Source organism: Amblyomma mixtum, chromosome 6 (genome assembly GCF_055824585.1).
Source record: "Amblyomma mixtum isolate Tamu chromosome 6, ASM5582458v1, whole genome shotgun sequence".
Lineage (NCBI taxonomy): Eukaryota > Metazoa > Arthropoda > Arachnida > Ixodida > Ixodidae > Amblyomma > Amblyomma mixtum.
Genome location: NC_143017.1, coordinates 95,508,359 through 95,532,342, shown reverse-complemented (window position 1 = coordinate 95,532,342; position 23,984 = coordinate 95,508,359). Strand labels below are relative to the sequence as shown.

At 47.3% G+C, this 23,984-nt stretch overlaps 1 protein-coding gene across 1 annotated transcript in view; it reads left to right on the top strand.

Annotated features, from left to right (window-relative positions):
• LOC149339761 (uncharacterized) overlaps positions 1-23,984 on the top strand; it is a 223,574-nt gene that overhangs the window by 191,922 nt on the left and 7,668 nt on the right. Inside the window, exon 7 of the mRNA XM_089550561.1 lies at positions 20,988-21,355. Coding sequence (XP_089406687.1) covers positions 20,988-21,355 — 368 coding nt within the window. The remainder of the gene's footprint in view (positions 1-20,987; positions 21,356-23,984) is intronic.

Here is a 23,984-nt window from a genome sequence, read left to right as displayed (position 1 = left end):
AACGTTCCAAAGTGACTCAGGCTAAAAGGAACGCCGTAGTGAAGGGCTCCGGAAATTTCGACCACCTGGGGTTCTTTAACGTGTACTGACATCGTACAGGACACGGGCCTCTGGAATTTCGCCTCCATCGAAATTCGGCCGCCGCGGCCGGGATCGAACCCGCGTCTTTCGGGTCAGCAGCCGAGCACCATAACCACTGAGCCACCGCGGCGGGGTACAAAGGACATGGTTGATTATAGAGACATGAGAGAGGCCTTTGTACTGCAGTGGGCGTAGTTGTCATGAAGGCTAAAAGAAGTTAAAACGAAGTGTTTATAGTTACCAAAGACTTACGATAACTGTTGGGGCACTTATCGCTACCTATCAGCAGTGCCTGCACCGCACTTAGACATAGCTCATAACTAGCTCTACCTGGATTCCTTTCGTCCCTGACTCAGATCACCGCTCGGAAGACGGCTGGCGTGAGAATGGAGCCACTTGCTGCGAGACTGAGTCCACGCCAAACTGCCGCATCTGCAATCACGTCAGTCGTGCTCATAAAAGGCGGATTGACTTGGCTCCGTTACTGCAGGTTTGCTTCGCGTTAGCAGAAACTCGGCTTTCATCCCGGCGTGGGCGATGCGGGAAGAGCCAGGACTTCATTTCCGTTGTGCCAATCATTTCCCTTTCAGTGGGAAATTGCCTCTGTTCTGTTGACACGTCCAGGCTGCTTGCATAGAAAAGCCGTCACGCAGAGCAGTTTGGGCCAAGAGGACTCACCTCACACTTCTTGGCGCTCATCATTTTTTTTTCCTTTAAGTTATTGCCGAAAACAAATCTTGAGGTGGCTCAAAAGAGGCTGTCAAGATTAGCTTTCACTTCTCCGCTCGCTGTTTCATTTTTTGTTGCCTTGCAGTTTTTATACCATGCCCAGCGCATGATATCTAAGGCTTCGCTGACGCCAACGCTTAGCCTGCCAAGCTAGCTTAGTTGTTAAACCACACTTTGATGCTTCCATCAACATCTTGAATTGCTTTTCACTCATTGCATGCATTAGGATAAACTAGTTTACGATAAATCAAACGTGCCCTCTGCTACACTTTGTGCCAATAAGTTTTTTTTTTACAAATTTAGTGTCTCTTTGTAGCAACATTTCAAAGTATTCTTGACTTAGAGTAAATTCAGACGTGATTTTTCGAGTTATTTAAAAGGCTATGCCACAAGCTCAGCAAATAGGCCGCCCAGTTGCACTTTTGGCTCAATGCTCTTCGAACATCCAGTCAGGCATATACATAACATGCTCTTCTGCGTATTGCAGTAGAGAACTGTTCTTATCTCAGATAATGGAGAATGAAATTTATGCAGGCTATACAGAAGAAGGCGCTGGTTTTTCTACCTTGCACTGGGGAAAACAAAGAGCTGAGTTAAAAACTAAGTACAAAATGTAAGTAAAGACCTTTTTCACAGCAAAATCCTTCCGGCTACTGTGTCTTCCATTCTCAAGCAAAAAGTGCGCATACTTTGATTCTCTGTCTAGGTTGCTCACAACCCGGTGGGCAGGTTGTGATGACTTGGCAAGGTCACGTGACCTTTGTTGACCAATCAATAATTTAACTACCGGCTTCCACGGTGAGCGGGTTGTGATGACCTCACAGAGTCACGTGGTCTCTCTCGGCCAATCAGGATGGCCCATAAGGGCAGACTGCGATAGCTTGAAAAGGTCATGTGACTTTGGATTCATATTTGCTAGCGCTTAGTGAACACACGGGACAAGAACACAAATACACAGGACAGACGCTAGTCTTCAGCTGCCGTTTATTCGAAAAACAATCAACATATGACATCTCAAAATAGCTGAACTCACGCATGCGCAGTAGCAACGCCACGCCTCAGGAACATCATTTCTTTTTTTGAGATTAACAGACGGGGTGAACCTTCACTATCAGTGCACACAGCTTCAAAAATTTCACGTTCCGCTTGGGTTTTCATTGTACCTAGTATGACTGTTTCTGGAAAGATTGGTGTGCAAGGTACAGGGTCAGGGTCGCCAGGGTACCGTTCGATAAAACAGCGTTTGCAGTGCGCAGCGAGATTCCCCCCCGCCGATATGGATTCCGTTGCCAAGTCTCAGTCGTTCATTTATGCATCTCCCTCATTGCCCAATATACGCCTTGCCACAAGTGAGCGGGATTTTGTGGACAACAGCGGAAGAAAGCGGAACGTGAAATTTTTGAAGCTGTGTGCATTGATAGCGAAGGTTCCAAATGCGTCAGCACCCCGTCTGTTAATCTGTCAAAAAAAGAAATGATGTTCCTGAGGCGTGGCGTTGCTACTGCGCATGTGTGAGTTCAGCTATTTTGAGATGTCATATATTGATTGTTTTTCGAATAAACGGCAGTTGAAGACTAGCGTCTGTCCTGTGTATTTGTGTTCTTGTCCTGTGTGTTCACTAAGCGCTAGCAAATGTGAATCCAAACGCTTTCCAACTAGCTCAAGTTTCCGCCTTAGTAAGTGTCCTGTGACGTCTCTCGACCAATCAGAGAATTTTGTAATACTGGACATCAGAGGGGTTATGGTGTGTCGACAGCTGCAATGCTGTCGCATTAACAATGTCTCATAAGTTTTGACTTCAATGTCATGAGCACGGTAATGATTTGTTGGTTTACGGGGTTTAACGTCCCAAAGCGACTAAGGCTATGAGAGACGCCGTAGTGGAGGGCTCCGGAAATTTCGACCACCTGGGGTTCTGTAACGTGCACTGACATCGAACAGTGCACGGGCCTCTGGAATTTCTCCTCCAAAGAAATTCAAACGCCGCGGGCGGGATCGAACCCGCGTCTTTCGGGTCAGCAGCCGAGCACCATAACGACTGAGCCACCGCGGCGGCTAGCACGGTAATGAATTAAGCCAAACATCTACTTTAGGCCGTATATACGTCAACATTTAAGGCGAACACAATGTATAAATTAATGTTCGAGCCACCTTTATTTTGTCTGCTTTATAGTCAACTTCCCTTTTTCGCATCCTAGGCACGATGTCCGGGATGTAATTGGCAAAAAAATATGTGGATGTACGTAAAGAACTGCAAACCCGATGCCGCGAATAAGCTAGCACTGTATCTAAGCGTCTCATAGAGGTTTTGCAGCGGAGAAATCTACCTTGGGTCAGCTTCTCCCACAACAAAGGAAGCAGCGTGTGCCGACGTCTATTGGCGCGACAACACTATTCCGATGGGTCAAACCCGAGCAAGACCTTGGGATGTTTGTATGCTTGCTATGTTTATGGGTTTGTGTCAAGAGTAAGTAAGAAATAAAAATTGCGAGACAAAAGCCGAGGAAACTATGCCGTGACGACTTCCGGTGGATGTGACGTCAGACCGTTCCCGTGGCTATAACGATACCCAAATTATACATCCTTTGGGGATCTAATATGTTAATTACGCTTAATTACACACTTTTCCATGTAATTTGGCACAAATTCGGTGTTTTTCCGACCATTCTGTGGCAATTTTCAATATGCCTTGACGACTTCCGGTGGATGTGACTTCACACCGTTCCCGTGACTGTATCGACGTCTGCGTTATTTCGACGCAATTTTGACATTTGTGACTATAATTAATTAACTAATTACTCTAAAGTTATCAAACGTGGCTTCTAGGTTCATTTTTTCTTCCTCTACCTGAAGCAACCATTCGTTTCCTTCTATCTTTTTTAGTTGCCGAGTTAACACGAGTTAAACGCTGCCAAAGGTGTGACACCCTCTGCTAACGGACGACGGTACGAGCCATTAAAGGCTTTCGCCTTAAAATATCCGCCACTGGGGTTTCAACCCGCCGCAGCGCGAACAGATCAGCTTCAGAGGCAGCTGCGCGAGAGCCGCAACTGAGCATGCATCATGTTAAACTCCAACCGATTCTTGCTCTGTGCATTACACATCGTATTCTTCATCCACTAATAAATACTGCTATCAAATCAATATTCGCACTTTGAGCTATGACAGAGATGTGTGCACTGCACGCGTTGGTGTGGACAACATTGATGCAGAAACGCGACACTGGAACATAGCGACGTACATTGGGTAAATTGGTACAGACGATGAAAAAGTTCGAGGCGCGTATAACTGCATTGCTCCTTGGGTGAGTGGCGGTGGTGGAAAAGGTTTATTTGCTCTATTTTACAGTGGTTTTTGCGGCTTAAGATGGAGTCTTCCATCTTCTCTTCAGGATCGGCTCCCCTAGTCCAGGGCTCCGCTGAGGGTAGCTGCCCTGCGTGCACGCCTTACTAGTCCTTGTTGGACTTTCAGGATGTCGCTGGATAGCATCCTCTCCCACTGTTCCGCACTCTGGTTTAATATTATGGCTAGCTCGTCTATTTTCTGGCAAGCCCATGTGGTATGGTATAGGGTTGGTTTGGGAGGAAACCTCACTCACGCTTTCGGTTACGTGGCGCTGGTGTTGACATGCAAAAAGCTGAGCTTTCGCACGATATTTCATGTTTAGCAAAGAAAAGCCGCCAGCAATTTTTTACCTGTCTCCTAGTTTGCAAATGCGCTGTCTGAGTATCTCTGACCAGTTCACGTTCGATTTGCGACCTGCGTAGCTAAACTTTTTTTTTTTCTGATGAAACACTAAAACTGTACTTATGCGTCTCTTTTTACTGAAACAGGTCACCATCCCTTCCTTTGCGTGTAATTCCACTATTGTAATTAACAGCGGCTTTCTTATGGGTCTGCGCGCACGTCTTCAAGTCAACCGCGTGCGCCACCAATGCTTGTTTCAGAGACGTCGCCGCCATGGAAATGAATATTTGCTCCGCCATTTCAAATGCGTCGTGTTTCACATTTGTGCAATGATCCCCTGTTAACTTTCTCACTACCTCAATGCTAACGCGCCTCCTTGTCGTCGGGATCAGCGCCTGCTGTGCAAACATTCTTAGAAGATTAATTTAAGCTACGGTGGCGCTCCCGTTTAATATTAATCGGCTGATTAGTTGCAATACCACCGCGTTAGATTTCATAATGGTTGAATTTTTTTTTTTGCCCAACAGCTACATCGATGTTTTTCTTCTCACACAATATTTTTTTTTTGCCGCAAAGCCTTGCACTCGCGGAATCCCGAACTAATTAGTTTGCCTTCGCAGATAATCCTGTTTGAAAGGCTCCTCCGATGTGCCAACAGATTAGAAGCAGTGAATGTAATTAGCGTCGGAAATATCAGGATTGATAGCCTTTGAAATTCGTTACGCAACCCGTCTTGTGTTCCACTTTACGGAGAAAGTTTAATGATCAGCTTTTTCTTTTATTTTCATAATACCAGGATGCACACCTTAAAGCTATAACGGAAATTCAGAGACAAAATTGCCTTTCGAAGTTGAATAACTTGCGCCAACAACTGGAAAAGGTTTCTACTGAGCGGGCACGAATTCATTTTCACATAAAGCTCTTTCATTCGTTAACGTCGCAACAAAAGTTTGTCGATGGGATGCAGTGAATATGTTACAGCGGGCACTCTGCTGGGTACGTTTAATTAGATTCCCTACAATTTTTCGTTATCGGAGGAGGCGCTGGCGTATATTGTACTATGAACGTTGGCATAGATAGCTGGATTCGATCTAACGCTGAGCAAAAAATGAAATTATTCTTCCTGGTCGCGTTTCTGTCACGCTGTAAGTACGCCTAAAGGTGAGATGTTAAGGTTGTTATGGTTTAGTGCACCGATAGGGTTGAGGTCGCAAGACTGAGAGTATGCTAATTGTAGTGTTTGAACATATTTTCTTTTTTTTCATAAATTACTCAATCCTTTTTCTGTTGTTTGTTTGTTTGTTTGTTTGTTTGTTTGTTTGTTTGTTTGTTTGTTTGTTTGTTTGTTTGTTTGTTTGTTTGTTTGTTTGTTTGTTTGTTTGTTTGTTTGTTTGTTTGTTTGTTTGTTTGTTTGTTTGTTTGTTTGTTTGTTTGTTTGTTTGTTTGTTTGTTTGTTTGTTTGTTTGTTTGTTTGTTTGTTTGTTTGTTTGTTTGTTTGTTTGTTTGTTTGTTTGTACAAATGGCACGTGCCCGAACGACTATAGCCGTAATTAGCGTAAAGTAACGCAAGTAATGCTTGTCACCACCAGGTGGCTACCACGTCTAGGAGACCAGATGTCACTGCCGATATGACGCTGGCCTTCGCAGACAATTTTCCGCTTCGTCACCATGGGGAAATTTGTTATCGTACACTCAGTCATGGCAAGGATAAGCAAGCCACGTCGTTTAGATTTATCCTTGTAGGCGTCTCCGTATTGTGTCAACGCAGGCTAAGCGTTAAAATTTGGTGCGTTTCGCCACCAAAATTGTTGCTAAACGTTGTTTGTCCTATCGATTGGCCCTATCGTTTATCACCCATAGTTCGGCCTGTATCGGACCAGCCGTCAGTCTCACACCTTCTATTAGACCTCTTTCTATTTATTAGACTTTTATCAGAATCTATTAGACCTCATTAAGCCCAAAATCTAGATCATGGCGCGCATCTCATACCACTGAACAACATGCCTCCACCGGTAACTTTTACAGAAAGGTTCTTCCTTTCGTGCAAAAAAAAAAAATGCAAGTGGAATACGTGCTATGTGGCATGACTAGATACTGGCGCATCCACGAGAGTGAGGTCTGCAAGCACGGGTGCTGTCTGGGGAAAAATATGGCAGCTTATTTATTCACTTCTGGTTCGCAGCTCCCGTTGCGGTGTTTTCCATGCTCTTTTCTTTCCTCCTGAAAGACGAACAGCGACTGGTAAACGGCTACCACGAAATGCTATTTCGCGCCACGAAAGCGGACAATGCCGCTGCCTCTTGCGAAACTTCCAGACAAGGGAAGACAATCGGCTGTTCTTTTTGCTAGCTCGTCGCTTCGGTATGCAAGTACGCCCACTCACCATCAGAGTGGGCGGTTAGACAATCGCCCAGCAGACACTCCCGGGACTCTGGCCTCACCGGTGAACCACTCAGAAAGAAACAAAGGCGCTGCTCCAGCCCCCAGGTGCGCGGATATGTGCGTAAAACTGTCACACTGCCGCGCACTTTCCCGAAAGTGTAGGAGCATTTTGCTTTCCTTTCCATTTTCACAGTTTTTTTTTCTAATCCGATATGTACGACATCGCTTAACCACAGTTGAAGGTGTCATGCCGAATGCTGCTTTGAGTTTTTTTTTTTTTTTTTATCTGCCACCCGTATTCTTCTCTCACCTCCTTCAATGGCCAATGCAATCCGTGCAGTACGCCGTTAAGTCCCCCTGGATTACACGACAGTCAGCTTTGGCGCTCTCTTTCTTTCCTTGCTTTTCTTCCTGCTCATTTCCGTCGAATAACTGCGACAAATTTGGGCTCCACCCACCCTCCCACACCGCTAAACCTCACGTGGGTTTTGTTTACTTGTCCGCCCCCGTCTCAGTGGTTATAGCGTTCACCTACCGCATGTGGGCGCTCAGGGCGCTTGGCTACTGAGCTGGAGTTCCCGGATTCGCACCGGGCCTCGGCGGCCGCGTTTTCGTGGAAGCGAAACGCAAAAGGCGGCCGTGTGCTGTGCGATGTTACCACACGTTAGTGACATCCAGTGGTCGAAATTATTCCGAAGCTCTCCACTGTGGTACCTCTTTCTCTCTTTCATCTTTCACTCCCACCTTCCTCCCTTTCCTTGTGGCGTGGTTGAGGTGTTCACAGTGAAATGAGACAGTTAGCGCGTCTTTCTTTTCTTCAAAACCAATTTTGATTTTACCGTGCACTAGATCGAATGCCGGGGCTATCACTCTCATTCATTGCAAGTGAAAAGCACGACACGTCCGTGTGCTGAAGGACGTCAATGCCTGTCAAAAAACATCTCCACTACCTCGCCTCTCTCTCTCTTCCTTCTTTCATTCCCTCCTCCATCCCTTCCTTTGCGGCGTGGTTTGGTGGCCCACCTCAAATGTGATGACACCTCCTGTAGTTGAAAATTGTTTTTCGAGGAAAGAAGATGGCGCAATAACTGTCTTACATCTCCATGGACACCTCATCGCGCTGTAAGGGAAGATATAAAAGATAGAGTGAAAGAAGAAAGTGAAAAATAGGCGCCTTGGTGGAGGGATCCGGAACAATTCCGACCAGCTGGGGATCTTTGACGTGCGCTTCGTCCTACAAAGAACCAGAACAATACCACCCATTTCCAATGTTGAGTCGTTTGCCTGTACTGCTTAGGAGGGCAGTGGTGCATCTCTTAACCGCTGCGCAATCGCGCAGGAGTGTTATGAGGACTCCCAGAAATCTCTGAATGTAAAGTAGAGAGTGACCAATTCCTCATATATGGGCAATAACCCAGTAACGCTAACTCGTCGCACACTTAAGGCGGAGCTTTAATACGCTAGCACTGAGGCCCCCACTTAACGATTTCGCTAATCTTTGTTTGAAGCCTGTTTGACCTTAAAAACTAAGCCTCGAACCCGAAATCTAAACCGAAGGGAAAACTGAAGTGCTAGCGCACCTAATATGCATTTGGCCTTTCCACGCGAAATCGTCCGCCATTTTGTTACAACCTCCTCTTCCATTTTGTCGCCTTCCTTATGGGTTGGAACAATTTTGCCAAAATTTTCTGTAGCCCTCTGTCTGTCACTGCTTCTCAAGGTTGGCCTGTAGAATAACAAACACCGAAATAATGAATGACGACGTTGCCAGTAAGACCAAGCTTCGGACAGCAATGGCGGCTTCTGCTTCACTGCCTGTTCTCCTATCGCGCACTTCCGTCTCGCTGACCGTCTGGAAAAAATATACCGTTAAGTTCACATTGAAAACGAATCGCCTCAGGCTGCGGCATCGATCGCCATTTACCGAATTGGGTGGCCAAGCCGAACAACCATTGTGCATCGCCCCGCGCTGCTCTGCAGCCACTCGTGTTGCCAGTGCATGGCCCACAAAGCCGCAGCGTCTGTACCCTCGGCCACCGACGCACATAACCATGAGTGAAGAGTAGCGGCTGCGCGAATGCTCGTTCAGCAGGCCGTCTTCATGACTTCGATCCCGAGGCTCGTTAACGGACGGCTAATGTCTGGTTCCTCGCGGTGCAGAAGCTGTTTTGTTGGCTAGCTCACCGATAACGGCGCGAAATCTAATTACGAGAGGCGCCGTGATCAATCTTAACGACCCTCAACAGCGCATCCAGAACGTGGCTTCTTCTCGGCCCGTCATGCACTCCTTGCTAGCACTAATCTCTTCTTGTTCCTTAGTGCCGGATTCTTTATTCCTTCCCGGGTTTGCTGTATCCTACATAAGCATAGCGAATCGAAGGACGTCCTGCTAGTATTGCGCAGCACAAAGAACTACTTGCGACCAGTTGGCCTCCGAGGTCTCTTGGTGTTATTTTATTTTGTTTTCATCTATTTTTCTGCAAAAAAAAAAAAAGGCGGCAGGGGTGCGGCCAAAGACTTGTTCTCCGACCTTTGAGACTTACTAGCTTCTAAACATGCACTGCCGTCTAAGGACTCTGAGCTCCCCAGTTGTCAGGCAATAGAGTGCATTTCAAATCGTCTTTGGTGCCTCTTGAAGCCTTGCAGCTACGACGTGAACTGCGACGTTTTCGCAGCAGAATGCACCGATGGCTCATGTAAAGCGTATGAAACAGGCACCCTTGATATGCAAATTTAGACTTATCTTCGAGGCGCGCTGAACAACCTAAGCTTGTAATTCTAATTAAAATTATAATATGCTACGTACGTTCTGCAGTGTTTAGTGTACAGATAAGAGAGTAATCACTGGAACTATAATTCAAGAAAACAGGTAAGAAGGCCACTACTTATAACAGAAATAAGATATATGAGTAAGGATTTAAGCAGCTGGAAGGAAACACTAAGTCGCCAAGGTTAACCTTGCGTAAAACTAAACGTATACCTCAATTTTAAGCTTGTACAGTCCGTGGAGCTATCAAGTTCAAGTTACCGAGCTAAGCTACAGTCATCTACGGACGGAAATTGTAAAATGCGGCGCTTTCAACCTGCGATTGCTCACAACTTCGAAACCGTCTTGATTAAAGCGAGGGCATTGAAATTGTTTATTTCATTCAGAGCCACCGCGCGATTCTTCACAAAAGTAATTTCGCTAGCCTTCAGAGGTTTGGCCTCATTTTCTCCGAAGGGCGACTGTAGCGGAGACTGCCGGAGGCAGACGCCGATCCGAAAGGTGTTGCTACAGCGTAAATTCAGCGAAAATAGAAGCCCATCGCTTTGGTTACCTTTCCGTTAATGAGGCCCTGGGGACCAGTTTTTCAAATATTTCATCCATTATGCACAGAGTTGAAAAGAAAAGAACCTTCGTTTAGGGCGAATTTATTGCCGGTTTTTGCGCAACGTCTGACGGTGAATAATGCGGGTGAGTCGAGAGGCGGCAAGGAATGCTCCGCTCCATCTACAATTACTACTGCCTGTGGGATTGCAGAGGTGGATAATATAGACCATTCCGTTTAACTTTATGGGGATGAATTGTCGATGGTGGACTCAACTTTAATTTCGTGACCGAAAGTGTCGCTGTAATAATGACAACTTAAGCGCTGCTTCCGCCATAGTGCATACCAACAAAAACGATCGTTCATCGCGGAATCTATCAAGGGAGTCTGTCTGTTTCTCGATATTGTCATTGTCATTGCAGACATTTGCTCCTCGTCTTTTTCTAAGCTTTGCTACTTAAGGCGGAAGCTTAAAGATGCCCCAAGTAAAGTTAAACTCCTTGCCTACTCAACATTCATTATGTCCAAATTAGAGTTCGCTTCGGTATTATGGGATCCATTCATAAAGAAAGACATATACAAGATAGAGATGGTGCAAAAGAAAGCGGTTAGGTTTATTTATAACAAATATAGGAGGTTAGACTAACCTACAACACTAATGAAAACCAACCATATTCCATTGCTTGAAGTACGCAGAAAAATTTCCCGTCTGTTGTTTATGCATAACCTTTTAACACATACACAAAACATACCCCGCCCCGTAATTCTCAAATAATTGTCGCGCCGAACACACCATTCACGAATTCATTTGCTGGAACCCATTTTTGCAAAGACTGACTCATTTAAGCACAGTTTTTTTCCACGGACTGTTTCTGACTGGAACTCTCTTCCCGAGGCCATTTTCCAGTCCTCAAATTTTAATAAAGCTCTTCAGAAGCATTTTCTCGAGTGAATGAGCGTTGTATTTCGTTATCTGCTAATTGTTTGTTACCCCATGTATTTTCTTAGTATTTGTCATTTTCAATGCCTTGTATAGCTCCTCTTGCATGGGCCAATCTATTGGCCTGCAGTATTTTGAAATAAATAAATAAATAAATATATGTCAATGCACACGACGATTAAGCGATGCCATTACGCTGTGGGTTGTTCTGTGCAATTTGTTCAATCTTAATGCGTTAGCGTCAGTGTGGTCGTCACATCAAAACCCCACAGATGTCCAGTGTAACATTATTCCCTGATTGGTCTAGATGGCGATTACGTCATAGATGGCATTTGACCGCAAAGAACCAACCAGAGAGAATTACCCATTGGAGGCAAATTCAAATTACCAAGTGCAAAGTGGATTATTACGAAGGGGTATTCGACAGCATTAGAGGTACTGTTCTCGAGAAAAGCCGGCGTCGGCCATGTCACAAAAAGCGCCATTGGTTGAGAGAGTGGTGACGTAGAAAGGAAAGAAGTTTCGCTTGAGAGAAAAAAAAATGGTAAAGCGGGATCAAACGGCTGTCCTTTGGGTCGCGAGCCGGGAACGCTGCCTCTGCAACACTCCGACACTTTTTTTTTCTTTATTGCCTATTTCCTCCGTTTACAACAACAAGTCACAAACAGATTACACCACTTCAATACAACGCTATCGCATAGTGTTCTTCAAGGAAGGTTAAGCGCCGTCCAGGTGTTTTTCTGTGCCGTTCAAATCAGGGAGCAAAAAACAATGTGCGCTCGAAAAATGACGTTTTGTGATGGTGTGCCGGGCATTGCTGATTCCACTGGAGATTTTTTTTGTCTCCTTCGTTTTCTAGTCAATTATCTTTGAATTGATATTATTACACGGCTAATTTTTTATTTCATAAAAACACTACAAATTGCAAAAAAAAAATAACCATTGTCGTATGATTCCCTTGCTTACGGTGTCTACTGGCTTCTTTCAAATATAACCAATAGGGGCAATTATCGACAGGCCGCCTTGTATACAATTCTATTTCGGGAGAGGTCCATTGAGTATTCAGCGAAAGTTGAGCAAACAAATATGATATTTTTTTGACTAACGTATACAAGCCGGCGGTAGTGATGCAAAACTATCGGAAAATTGACTATCGATAGTATCGATTGTGTTTCTGAACCTATCGATAGGGTAAAAAAATCGATAGTACTACTATCGATAGGCTATCGATAATATTGTCGATAGTACTATCGATAGTCGAATCGATAGTGTTACTATCGATAGTATTGCTATCGGTATTATTACTACCGATAGTACGGTTATCGATAGCGACACTATCGATAGTGAGACCGTCGATAATAAGACTATCGATAGTAAGACTATCGATAGCAACGCCATTGATATTATGCATTTGTTGACCAGCGATATAGCCAAAACATTTGCTATGCCTGATTGGTTTCACTCTCGCATGAGGCTTAACGTCCGAAAGAGACTCAAGTTATGAAAGATGCCGTAGTGGAGGTCTGCGGATAAATTTCGGCCAGCTGTGGATCTTTAAAGGTGCACTGGCATCGCACAGTACACACGCCTTTCGCCTTTCGCCTCCATCGAAATAGAGACACCGAGGCACGGCAACGAAACCGCGTCTTTCTACTCAGCAGCAGAGTACCATAACCCCCGTGCCGCCACAGCGGCATTTGCGATAACTATCAGCAATACTCAATTCATGCATTCATAAAATATCTTTGTGGACGAATGAAATATTTATTTCCGCATCCGCAATGTGTTCATCGATACATTCATACTCAAAAGTAAACAGTCACACCATATCTACCTTGCGTTCAGAGCATGGAAATGTAATGCGATGCTTGTCAAGCATTTCGTCGGTGGTGTGGTTGTAAGCGTGGAAGTGGTTTAACGCTCAAACCTCGGAAGTATTTCCAATTAATACTTGATGAGAAGGACATCTTGATACACGAGCTAGATAAAATCTAAATATAACCACAAAATCACAGATTACAGGAAGCAGTTCTACATAAATGTATCAGTTTATGTATCACATCGTAACGAACGCATTCGACAGCATAATGGTCGGAACAAGAAGAACGAACGTTAATTGCTGTGCATCTCATTATTTGTAGGCTCGTGATAGCATGGCATATATGCACTGCGCATATCAGGTGCCTTTTCCTTCTATACGCCGACCTGTATACAAAACATGAAACTAAGCCGGGGACAGGACACAGGAAAGAAGCAAACAGGACAAGCTCCTCATCCTGTTTGCTTCTCTCCTGTATCTTGTCCCCTGCTCAGTTTATGTTCTGTAATCAAGACATAGCAACTAGCCACTCATCGTTCACTCCCGTATACAAGTTAACCAATTTTAAAAATAACTGGCTGAGTTGTGAGAGCATACTAAAAAAAGACGACCCATGCTCAACTGAAATGCAAAATCTGGACAGTACAGTTTAAAAGGTAGCTGGGACAGTTCGAAAAAATAGCTGGAACTGCATCTGATGAAAGAACAAACAGCATTTCTTGTGCTGGCTAACACGACACCATCGCGCTCTGCAGACGTCGTCTTGCTGGCGTAACCGCTGCAGAAATGCTTTTCGCACGCATGCTTCGCAATTGGGACATTCGCGACACTAACACTTTATCCAGTAACTTTACGTATGGACCGTCTGCAGAGCTCGGTGGCGAGTAGGCCGCATAAACGGGCGAGTCGTGTCATTTACTGATACAAGCGTCTCCATACCGCACAATCGGGAAGCCATGTTCAGGATATGCAGTGGGTACGCGTGGTTGATTCTACAGAATCGGTAGTACTGTATACAGCAAGCAGTAACAATAGTACTATCGATATAACTATCGAAAGTACTAGAGATAGTCCTATCGACAGAACTATTGGAAGTAGTATCGGTAGTACTATCGAAAGTACGAACTATCAACAGTACTATCGAAGGCACGAGCTATCGATAGTACTAGCGATAGTTTTTTATTTACCATTGATTGTTCGATAGTGACTCAACTATCGATAGTACCGATAGTACTATCAATAGTTTTGCATCACTAGCCGACGGGCTAATTTGTAAGTTACTGGCATGTTACAGGGCAAAGATATGGCACACCGAGCAAAACGAGAAAAAGACAGACACAACGATCGATCCTTGTCTATATTTTGAGCTTTCTGAAGCGTTCAGTAGCGAACCTCAGGATCTTTCCCCGATCGTTGGCTAGTGCACATTGCTGGGAAGAGCGCCCACAAAATCAAAACTGTTTTCGAAGTTAGGGAGACCCGAGAGCAACCAAAGAGTTTCTTCGCTTACAAATCAACAGTCACAGTCAAAAACACTAGAGCCGCCATTGCAGCGTTCGGTTACTCCGGCGTCGCTCTGCTGACTGACGTCAAGTGCCAGGACACAAGGCATCGAAGCAGAGAAGCTGCTGGCAAAAATATTCCCATGTTTACGAGGGAAAGCAGAAGATGGCTGGACGTTAGGACAAAGGGAATGCGTTTGTCGTGAGCGTCGCTTGCGGGTCGAGAGCAGTCATGCGCGATTCTCATATCCTGATGCACACACTGTTTATAGAAGAGAGAGGAAGGGCGATGTAGGAGGGGTTATGCTGCAAAGACAAGAGTGAGCGTACACATTTACTGGTCCTTTGCTTGCTCTCGTGATTCTTTCCACAGCAATGAATGAACTATGTGAAATACGTCTTGCCTTGGGTCCTCTGCTTGTTCTTCGCATACTCAGCGTTAGCGACAAGCATGCTGCTTCGGATGTTTTCAACTCGCTTCACGGTTGGAAAGACTTCAAGCCGCATCTCCAAAATCATGCTTGCTTCTCTGTCGTGGATCTCGGAGCCCTCCGGCTATTTGTCTTCACCACATGGAAACAAACGGCGTTTTTTGTTTTTGTTTTTCTGTAGAACTTAGCAGCAGAAGTGGTGGTTGATGATCGAACGAAATAAGAAGTCCATGCTACCAGCGAGGATTGTCTTGGAAAACCTCGTCACGCCCGTGAAGAGGGAACCACTCCCATCGACGGCGTCTAAGCAGACGTGGTATTTAGCTCGAGCAAATAAAGTTGTTTCTCTCTCTCTCTCTGGGCATGTGTGTGCGAGTCCCATGCTGGCCGCCCCGGCTCCGAAATGCAGGGGAGTTAGTGATCGGAGATTTTAGTGCAAGATAGAGAACCTTAATTTTCACACGCAAAAACAAACAAACAAAAAAACTGGCTGTGGCTTAGCTTGGTTAAGCCTGGTAATTGCGAAGCAATACGATAGGTTCGTCGCTGCCGTTTGGTTGCGTTCCAGCGTTCTGAACTAGTAGGAAACAGACGTACATTCCTCAGTGTCGGCCGAACTCGTAACTTCTTCTCTTGCTTCTGACGTTGTTTCTACCGAAGACGTTGACCGTTTTTGTCGGGCTTCATATTGTCACAAGCCAGACGGAGAACAGTCGTAGACGTAGAGGGGGACCGCAGAACGGCCGAGGTTTTTAATCGCCCAGAACAGAGCCAGCTCGAGCGCGCCTCACGCGAACGCGACCACTTCGTCCTCGTCACGGCTTAGCGCGCAGGTAGCTCGAGCCAGGTCCGTGGCAATATTGAGCATGCCGCTTGGAAAGTCGTTCTTCTCGTTCTTCTGCCGTCTCCGTAGCTCGCTGATGCTTCCTCTTTGCATTCTGCCGAAGTGTCTTGCTTGCTTGAGGCGGCATCTGACAGGCTTGACGAGAGGAGCGAACCGGCGTTGGTGCCTACCAGCCTCGCGCTGCGACGGCGCGTTGTTGTTGTTGTTGTGACTGAGAGAAGGATGAAAAGGAAATTGCACGGGCCTGCCTACTGGCTCGATCCGAGCCACCACCGCTGCCACGTGTAGACAAAGGAGAGGTAAAAGATCAGAGGAAAGAGAAAAAGGAAAGAAAAGACGCGCGTCGCAGCAACAACTGCGTCCGCCGGAGCGGACGCTGCTCAAAAACAGATAAGCGGCCGAAGCCGTGCTCGCCGAAGCGAGAACAGATATGGGGCCCCGTTTTTACACAAATGGTGTGACGTCACTCCGCGCGCGGCGCCCCTGGTGAGAGGAGCGAGAGTTAGGCCGCCGTTGGTGCCTACCAGCCTCGCGCTGCGACGGCGCGAGATGGGGCCCCGTTTTTACACAGATGGTATGACGTGATGCCAAAGGTCATGCCATAGTCCTTGAAAGACTATGGTCATGCCAAAGGTCAAGTGGTGCCTACCACCGCCTCGCGCTGTAATGGGCTGAGGTGGTAGCTAAAGTAGTATTGCTTCGCAATAAAAATTCAGGGGGGCACTTTGCTTACCTGAAGTGCGGTGAGGCGAAAGCCTTAAGCGCGGTGTTGCTGCTTGTGCCACTGATGTGTGGTTAAAATGTTAAGCTTCGCCTCTAAGAATGGAACGCGACAGCGTCTTGTAATGCTGCCAGGGAATCCACAGAACGCCATCGCCCGTTCGGCTCTACGCCTTGCTCGTCGGTAAATTGGTTTTTGAGGAAAGGAAATGTATCTGTCTCGCATACCTCGCCGTAACGGGAAGGGAGGAAGATGGGAGTGAGCGAAGAGACCGTATTCACTACACGCGCCTTTGTTCATTCCAAACCATCGAGCTGGCATGGCGGAGTGGTTAGCATGCTCGTCTCGCACTCCGGAGACCGGTTTCCGAGCTCGACCAATTTACTACTCGGTTTTATTAGTTCATCTGGCCTGACTATAAGGGTTAATTAGACTAATTGGGTAATTAATCAATTAACTAAACTCAGTCCCACTTACTTGGAGCATCAATATACGACCCCTTCAATTGGTTGCATGGTTACTAGCCAAAGTACAATTGGCCCCGTTTGAAATTCGCGCACTGTGACGTCACGACCGTTTCGACCAATTGAAAAGCGTCACATTTCTGTCGACAACTCCTGCTTACAACGATGAGGCATTAAAGTCTTCTGCCTTAATAATTCTGAATTAGCAGTGCTTGCGACAGGCTGCATTGGAAGCTCCTCCGGTCGTTATTCGTCGAGGCAAACAGCCGAACAAGTAATAATTTTTGTTTCTTTTCTTATTTTCATTTTTTATTTTTTTATTTCATTCATGAAACCCATGCGTTCAGTAGATGCGCCTTTATTCATGCCCAAAACCTGAGCCTTCGTGGCGGAGTGGTAGCGTCTCCATTTCAAGTGCCAAAGGACCTGGTTCGATTCCCAGCCTCGACAGCAGGAAACGCGGACAATCTTGCTAACATTACTTGGTCACGACAGTATGAGGCATTAAAGGCTTCCGCCTTAAAAACAAGCTGCATCGTTTCAGAATTATGACAGCTTCAGACACTGTGCCTGTCCTCCAGGGCTAAAGGGCCTATGTATAACGCGAACCAAGAGACCGATGTAGCAAAATCCCGGAGTTGTAAATCACTCTCGGTAGACTGAAAATTGGTTTTGAAGAAAAGAAGGGACGCAGTAACTGTCTCACATATCTCTATAGACACCCTAACCACGCCGTAAGAGAAGGCATAAAGGAGGAAGTGAAAGAAAGGAAGAAAGAGGTGCCGTAGTGGAGGGCTCCGGAATAATTTCGACCACCTGGAGATGTTTAACTGGCATTGGCATCGCACAGCACACGGACGTCTCTTGCGTTTCGCCTCCGGCGCCTGTATCTAGTGCACGTTAAAGATTCCTTCGGGGCGCCAAAAAACATTTTTGTCATCCGAAACAACCCGCCGCGGTGGCTCAGTGGTTAAAGCGCTCGTCTACCGAGCCGGAGTACCCGTGTTCGAACCCGATCGCGGTGGCCGCGTTTCGATGGAGGCGAAACGCAAGAGGCGCCCGCGTGCTGTACGATGTCAGTGCACGTTAAAGATCCCCAGGTGGTCCAAATTATTCCGGAGACCTCCACTACGGCTACTCTTTCTCTCTTTCGTCTTTCACTCCTTCCTCCCTTCCTTTACGGCGCGGTTCAGGCGTCCAACCGATATATGTGAGACAGATAGTGCGCCATTTCCTTTCCTGAAAAACCAATTCACCAATTTACCAATCCATCCGAAACTCGTGGCCCTCCAAATGCTTATCGCCCTGTTTAATAGCATTATCAACTTTCCTTCACTACTTTCTTCAATCTAATTTGTTTCTCTTTTTTTCCTTCCTTCTTCCTTTTTATTTTTTTAAGAACCTACAGCTACCTCGCCTTTCCATTCTTCATAACTTAAACTAACCATACCTTTAACCACTACTTGCAAAAGGTATCATGAAGCTCTAAAGAGCCCGATTTCTGCATCGTATACCGGTGATGACACTAAGCACCGAAGCACGCCAACTGGTCAGCTTTCCTCCATTTCTTCTCGCTTGCATGCAATACAACGCCAGATCAAATCATCGAGCGGGGCGACGTTTCATTAAAGCTGCCTGTGTCACACTGCGTCAGCCTTAGACCGGGGTGATTCTTCGCAAAATAAATCTTCCACGCAATTATTACACGAACCTCTTTCAAATTTTTCGCGGAGGGCTCTCAAATGTATCTGCCCCTCGGCTTATCTTTTTTGCTTTGTCTCATTTCGTTATCATCTCATTCCTTTCCTTGCTTTTGCCCGTGGCTCTCTTGCCATCACTGCTCGTCGTGGCAGTTAATTGGACGGTTATCTTCGCCGGGGTTTAGTTCCTCCCATGACTTCCGCCTGAAGCGCTGCCTTTCTTTTTTTATCTCGAGTTAATCAACCGTTCGGCCGCACACTTCCCTTCCAGCTGCGTTGCTTGTCCCGTCTGATTAGACGAAAATGGAACCAAGTGTGCTGCCTCGGGGCGTTTTCCCATGGCGTCGCGTACGCGGCGCCCCCGGTCTCGCCTGGATAAATAATTCAGAGACACAAAATCAACGAAGTTTCTCTTCGCTGTCCCTTCTCAAAGCATCTCCTTATTCGTGTTCTTTGCTTTCCAACGGAACAAAACTGTCATTAATGACTCCAGCAAGAAATTACCACCACCGACTAACTACTCAACGGTGCCTTCGTTCGGTGGGCTGTTTTCTGCCTTCATTTTAATTTCCTTCTCATCGTTAGTTCCCAAGCTCAGTACATCTAACTGCACAAATAAATGGCCTTAAAAAAGTGCACGTTTCCTTCTACCAGCTCCGACTTAATCTTTAACGTGACTTACTTTCATTACTTGAGCTCTTTGGTCCTCCTTTCTTCTATTTTCCTTTATTCATTCTTTTTTTTTACGCTCCAGGTTAACTTCATTAACCGCCGCGCTAAGCGCTGCCGTCACTTTGATTCCGCTCTGGCCCGCGCCAAATTAGGGTCGACCGCGGACGCCTTGATCTGGTTTCCGCGCGAATCTGTTATGGGGCCCAGCGCTTACCGCGGGAACGCGATGGAACTGGTTGACATTTTAACGCGCCTTGAGGCGCGGTTCCCGATTCGGTTCGGCTCACGTCGCCAGTCATGCACTTAACCTTCTGGAACGTGCCGCTTATAGCGCAGTTCTTCTAATTCTCTCCCGTGACCGAGGTTCATTAAGCTTCGAGGTACAAGGTTGGTAAAAATGAGAAACTGGCTCGAGGTGTAATTACATCTTATCAATCGATAGCCGTTTTTTTTTTGCCGTATGTTGTGCCGTTATGTTGTTCCGACTCTAACGATTTACTGCGTTTAGTTTGTTCGCTATCTAATGGCGAAATCTCTAGCGGCCCAAATGGAGATCTTGTGAATAGTGCGCAGTGGAATCATTACCGAGATGATCATCTCGTCGGTAAGGCAATGAGAGTGGCAAGATTCAGGGTCGTTGCAGTTTAGTACACACCGATAAAGGACTCGATCATCACGAACTGCAAGCACGGCAGGCACCGAGACTGCAGGGCTACACGGAAGGAGAGGGAAGTCTTCTGATTTTTGACATTCTGCGGCTTCGCTGAACCTTGCAAGTTTCTATCGAGTATTTTATTTTGTATTCTCCGCCATTTTAGGCACTCCCTTATGAAAACTGTGGACCTATAATTTTCAGCTCTGCTTCCAGCAATCGCAAGATTTTGGCGACATTTTTCCCCTACAATTAATTCAATTAAGATTATGGCCTGCGGTTACCAAACCCTATCGTTTCTCTGTTCCGTACAGGGAGACCACAGTTGGACAAGAGCTAAACCTGGCTCTTAAATATAACCGCACCCTAAGGAAGAGCATTCTGTGTTTGTTTTCTCGTGTGGCGGAATTGGTAAGCCGGAGTTTCGCGTGGGTACAAAATTCGTCTGAAGAGTGACATTGCGACCTCGAAGGAAAGGCTTGCTGTGCATGCGTGCGCTTCTTCCAAGGTGTTTGGATTAGGAAGCCAGCATTGGACTCGGGTTAAAGGCTTCCCCTTGTGTGGCTTTGCAATTCTATGCCCGGCAGCACTAAAACATCTGGACCCCTCCTTCAGCTTTAGCTGCCCGCACTGTAGTGCGGTGTCTTCTGACACCTATCACATGGTGTGGGCCTGCCCCTCCAACCCGGCTATTCCCCCCATCCCCAACCCAACCCGGGAGGACTGGGAGGCGACCGTGCTCGGCTGCCACGACTTACAGGCCCAACTAGCCTTAGTCGGGCGCGCCCGGGCGGCGGCCACCGCCACTGGGGTCCCATACTAGGGACCTCCACCTAGTGCTTGTAAGGATCGGTCCCTTAAGGGCTGATCCAAACATACCTCCTGTCCCTTCTTAATAAACGTTTTCACCACCACCACCGCCAAGGTACTGGAATCTACGGGGAAAATATTTATCTGTGTGTCGTTCCAAACTTGTTTGAATCAAGCAAACGCGAGTAGGGTCCACTAGAATCTCTTGAGAAGACGTCCCCTGTCTCTCTTAATTCCCGCAGGTTGTTCCCGTCGCGCAAGCGGCTCCTCGGTTAGGTCGCAGGCCTCGCAGCGGTCGGCGGCGTCCAACAGGAGCGGCTCGGTGTCCAGGGGCGGCTCCAGGCAGGCCAGGGCCAAGACCGCCGCTGCCCACAACGGCTCTGCCGCGGCGGCCGCCGCCTCGGGCACCGAGGGCGAAGAAGAGGACGAGCGGGTCCCGCCGGCGCCTCCGCCGGCCACCGTGGGAGGGGGCCAGCAGCGGCAGCCGCACGAGCCCGTGCGCAGGGCCGCCTCGTCGCCGCTGGACGCGGCCGACGCGGGGGCTCCACCTCCCGAACAGCCCATCACGCGACCCCTGCGGTCGCACCTCTCGCAGGACCTGCGTGACAAGGTGAGCCGGATTCCTCCAGAACAGGCACGCAAGTTCAATCCCCGTGCAACGGTAGCGGGTAACTTACAATGACATACTTCAGCACTTAAGATTATCCCGTCGGGCCTACCCTCCGCCGGCTAAGACATTAAATAAAGGGGAGGAACTACACCTCCGAAAGCTGCAGACCAACACTTACAACAACCCACGAAGACTACACGCAATAGATCCGGAGTCATTTGACGCACAATGCAGATTCTGCGGGGAGAAGGCGCACCTGTACCATATGGTATGGGCCTGCCAACGAAATCAGGCGGTCACTGTAAATAACCAGCCAACGCAGGAGGGGTGGGAGGGAGCTCTGACCAGCTCGGACGAAACGAGTCAAAAGTAACTCACCGAAAGAGCCCGGACAACAGACTACGCCAATGGGATTCCGGACTGAGAGCTCCAACCGCCGCTACAACCTCCTAAACTATTTCAATAAAATATTTTCACCACCACCCGTGCAACGGGCTGAGGACGAGGTAGGTAGGTAGGAAAGACTTTTATTGCTCTAGAAAGGTGCTAGTAGCAGACGAGAAAGAAGAGGTCCATCTTCCTTCTTCTCACAGGTTCGGTGCCCCTATTCCAGGGCCCCGCTGAGCTTCACTGCTCGTTGGGCGTGCTGGATCAGACCTTGCTGGCAACCCAGATCGCCGCTGGAGAGCCGGCTCTCCCACTGTTCTGCACTCGGGTCTTTGCGAAAGCTGTCGTTTTTACTGCATTTCCACGTGATGTGGTGCAACGATGGTTTGCTGCCACACCACGGGCAAGTGTCCCGATATTGAAAATGTGGCTGAGGCTTAGCTAGGGTTAAGCCTAGTCAGATGCGAAGCATATTGATGGCTAGGCTTGGTAATACATGGCTTTCCTTGGTTGAATACTTGGTCATTTTAATACAACCACTAGAAGCCTTCGTCTTGGGGGAAGACAACGGCATGGCTACAGCGGAACGCCGACTATCCCCGAGACGCGCGTTGGGTGAGCGCCTGGATTGCCACGGAAGCCGCGTCCGCCTGCCCGGTGGAGCGAGCGTTTCACCTACACCGAGTGTGAACGTGCGTTCGAAATGCGCGGGAGTGTGACGTCACCATACCACGTGATTCACTCGGCGTGCAACCGCAGCGACGGCACAAGTTGGAGCCCCGTCTCTCATCTGTCGTGACGTCATTGTGTCACGTGGTGTGACGTCACCATACCACGTGGTCTGCACGGCTTGCAACCGCAGCGACGGCACGAGTTGGAGCCCCGTCTCTCATCTGTCGTGACGTCATTGTGTCACGTGGTGTGCACGGCGTGTAACCGTCACGAAGGGCTTGGGTTACCTATTGCAATATGCTTCGCATAAAAAATTGGTTTGACGTCATGGCTGTAGCAGTTGGCGCACAATGCACTGGGAGCACCACGTTAACGGTAGAGGCGTTCGGCCGTCCACACACTGCCTGTACGGAGGCGGAAGAGAAGACGCGCGTGTAGTGCTAAGATTGTTTTAGAGACGTACTGTGGTGTCCAATCCATCCGGGTGTACGCCAAGATATGAGAGGCAGGCATTTCCTTTCCTTAAAGCCAATTTTTACTTCATTTTCCGTAACTCCCTTACGGCGCGGTTCGGGTATCCACCGAGATATGACAGACACAGGCGTCGTTTCTTTTCCTTAAAACCAATTTTCTTTTCATTTTCCTTCCCCTACGGTGCGGTTCGGGTGTCCACCGAGATATGAGTGTTTCCTGGCGCACTGTTTGTCTTTTTTTATTTCTGATATTTGATTTCTTTCATTTCTTTTTTTATTCTCGTTTCTGTGTTTACATTTATTCTTTATTTTTAATTACGTAGTCGGCGGCCACCGGCGCTGCGCGTGACGTCGCTCAGTTTCGCGCATGCGCAGAAGTGGAAAATCTGGCCTCCGGCTCACGCGAAGCGCGGTGTTGACGAGCCTAGTGAAGCTTTTCGCTTCAAAAGAACTCACGCGATCGGTGCGGTGCTCTAGGCTCGAATTCCAAGCTATAAGACTTATGCTCTGGGAGCAGCTTAACAGAAGCTTGGCCCGAATACCAATGTTTGCCTCCAATTTCACGCTGATTTGGGCGAAGATTTCGCCACGCACCAGCGACGTTTTGCGCGTTCTGCAGGATGCCGAGTACATAAATTTCACACACTATTCGTGACCGGCAACTGTTTCGATGAGCATAGACTCTTGCTGCGTTGGCGCTTGGTGTTAGAAGTTCAGTGCGTGCTCAACAGACAGCAGTACTGCCATAAGCTATGTGCATAAAGATACCCAGGGGATAATTACGGGACGGTTAAAAAGAAAATATACAATGCCAGTTTGTCAGGCAGCTTGCTTCAGGTTCAGCTGCGATATCGACCACCAGATATCTACCGGATCGGGTTTTCACTTCTCTAAAGAGCCTCTTGCAATAAACCTAAATGTGACGTCATTCCAGCCGCACATGTAAATATCAAAGATATTTCCGGCTCACATCGCCACCGGATGGAGGCCGATATATCAGTTTTATGCCGTCAATTATTGTAACAATTAATTATATCTGATATCGCCCATCTGTTTTTCGCACTTGAGATCAGTGTAATTTGGACCTCTGTCCAGAA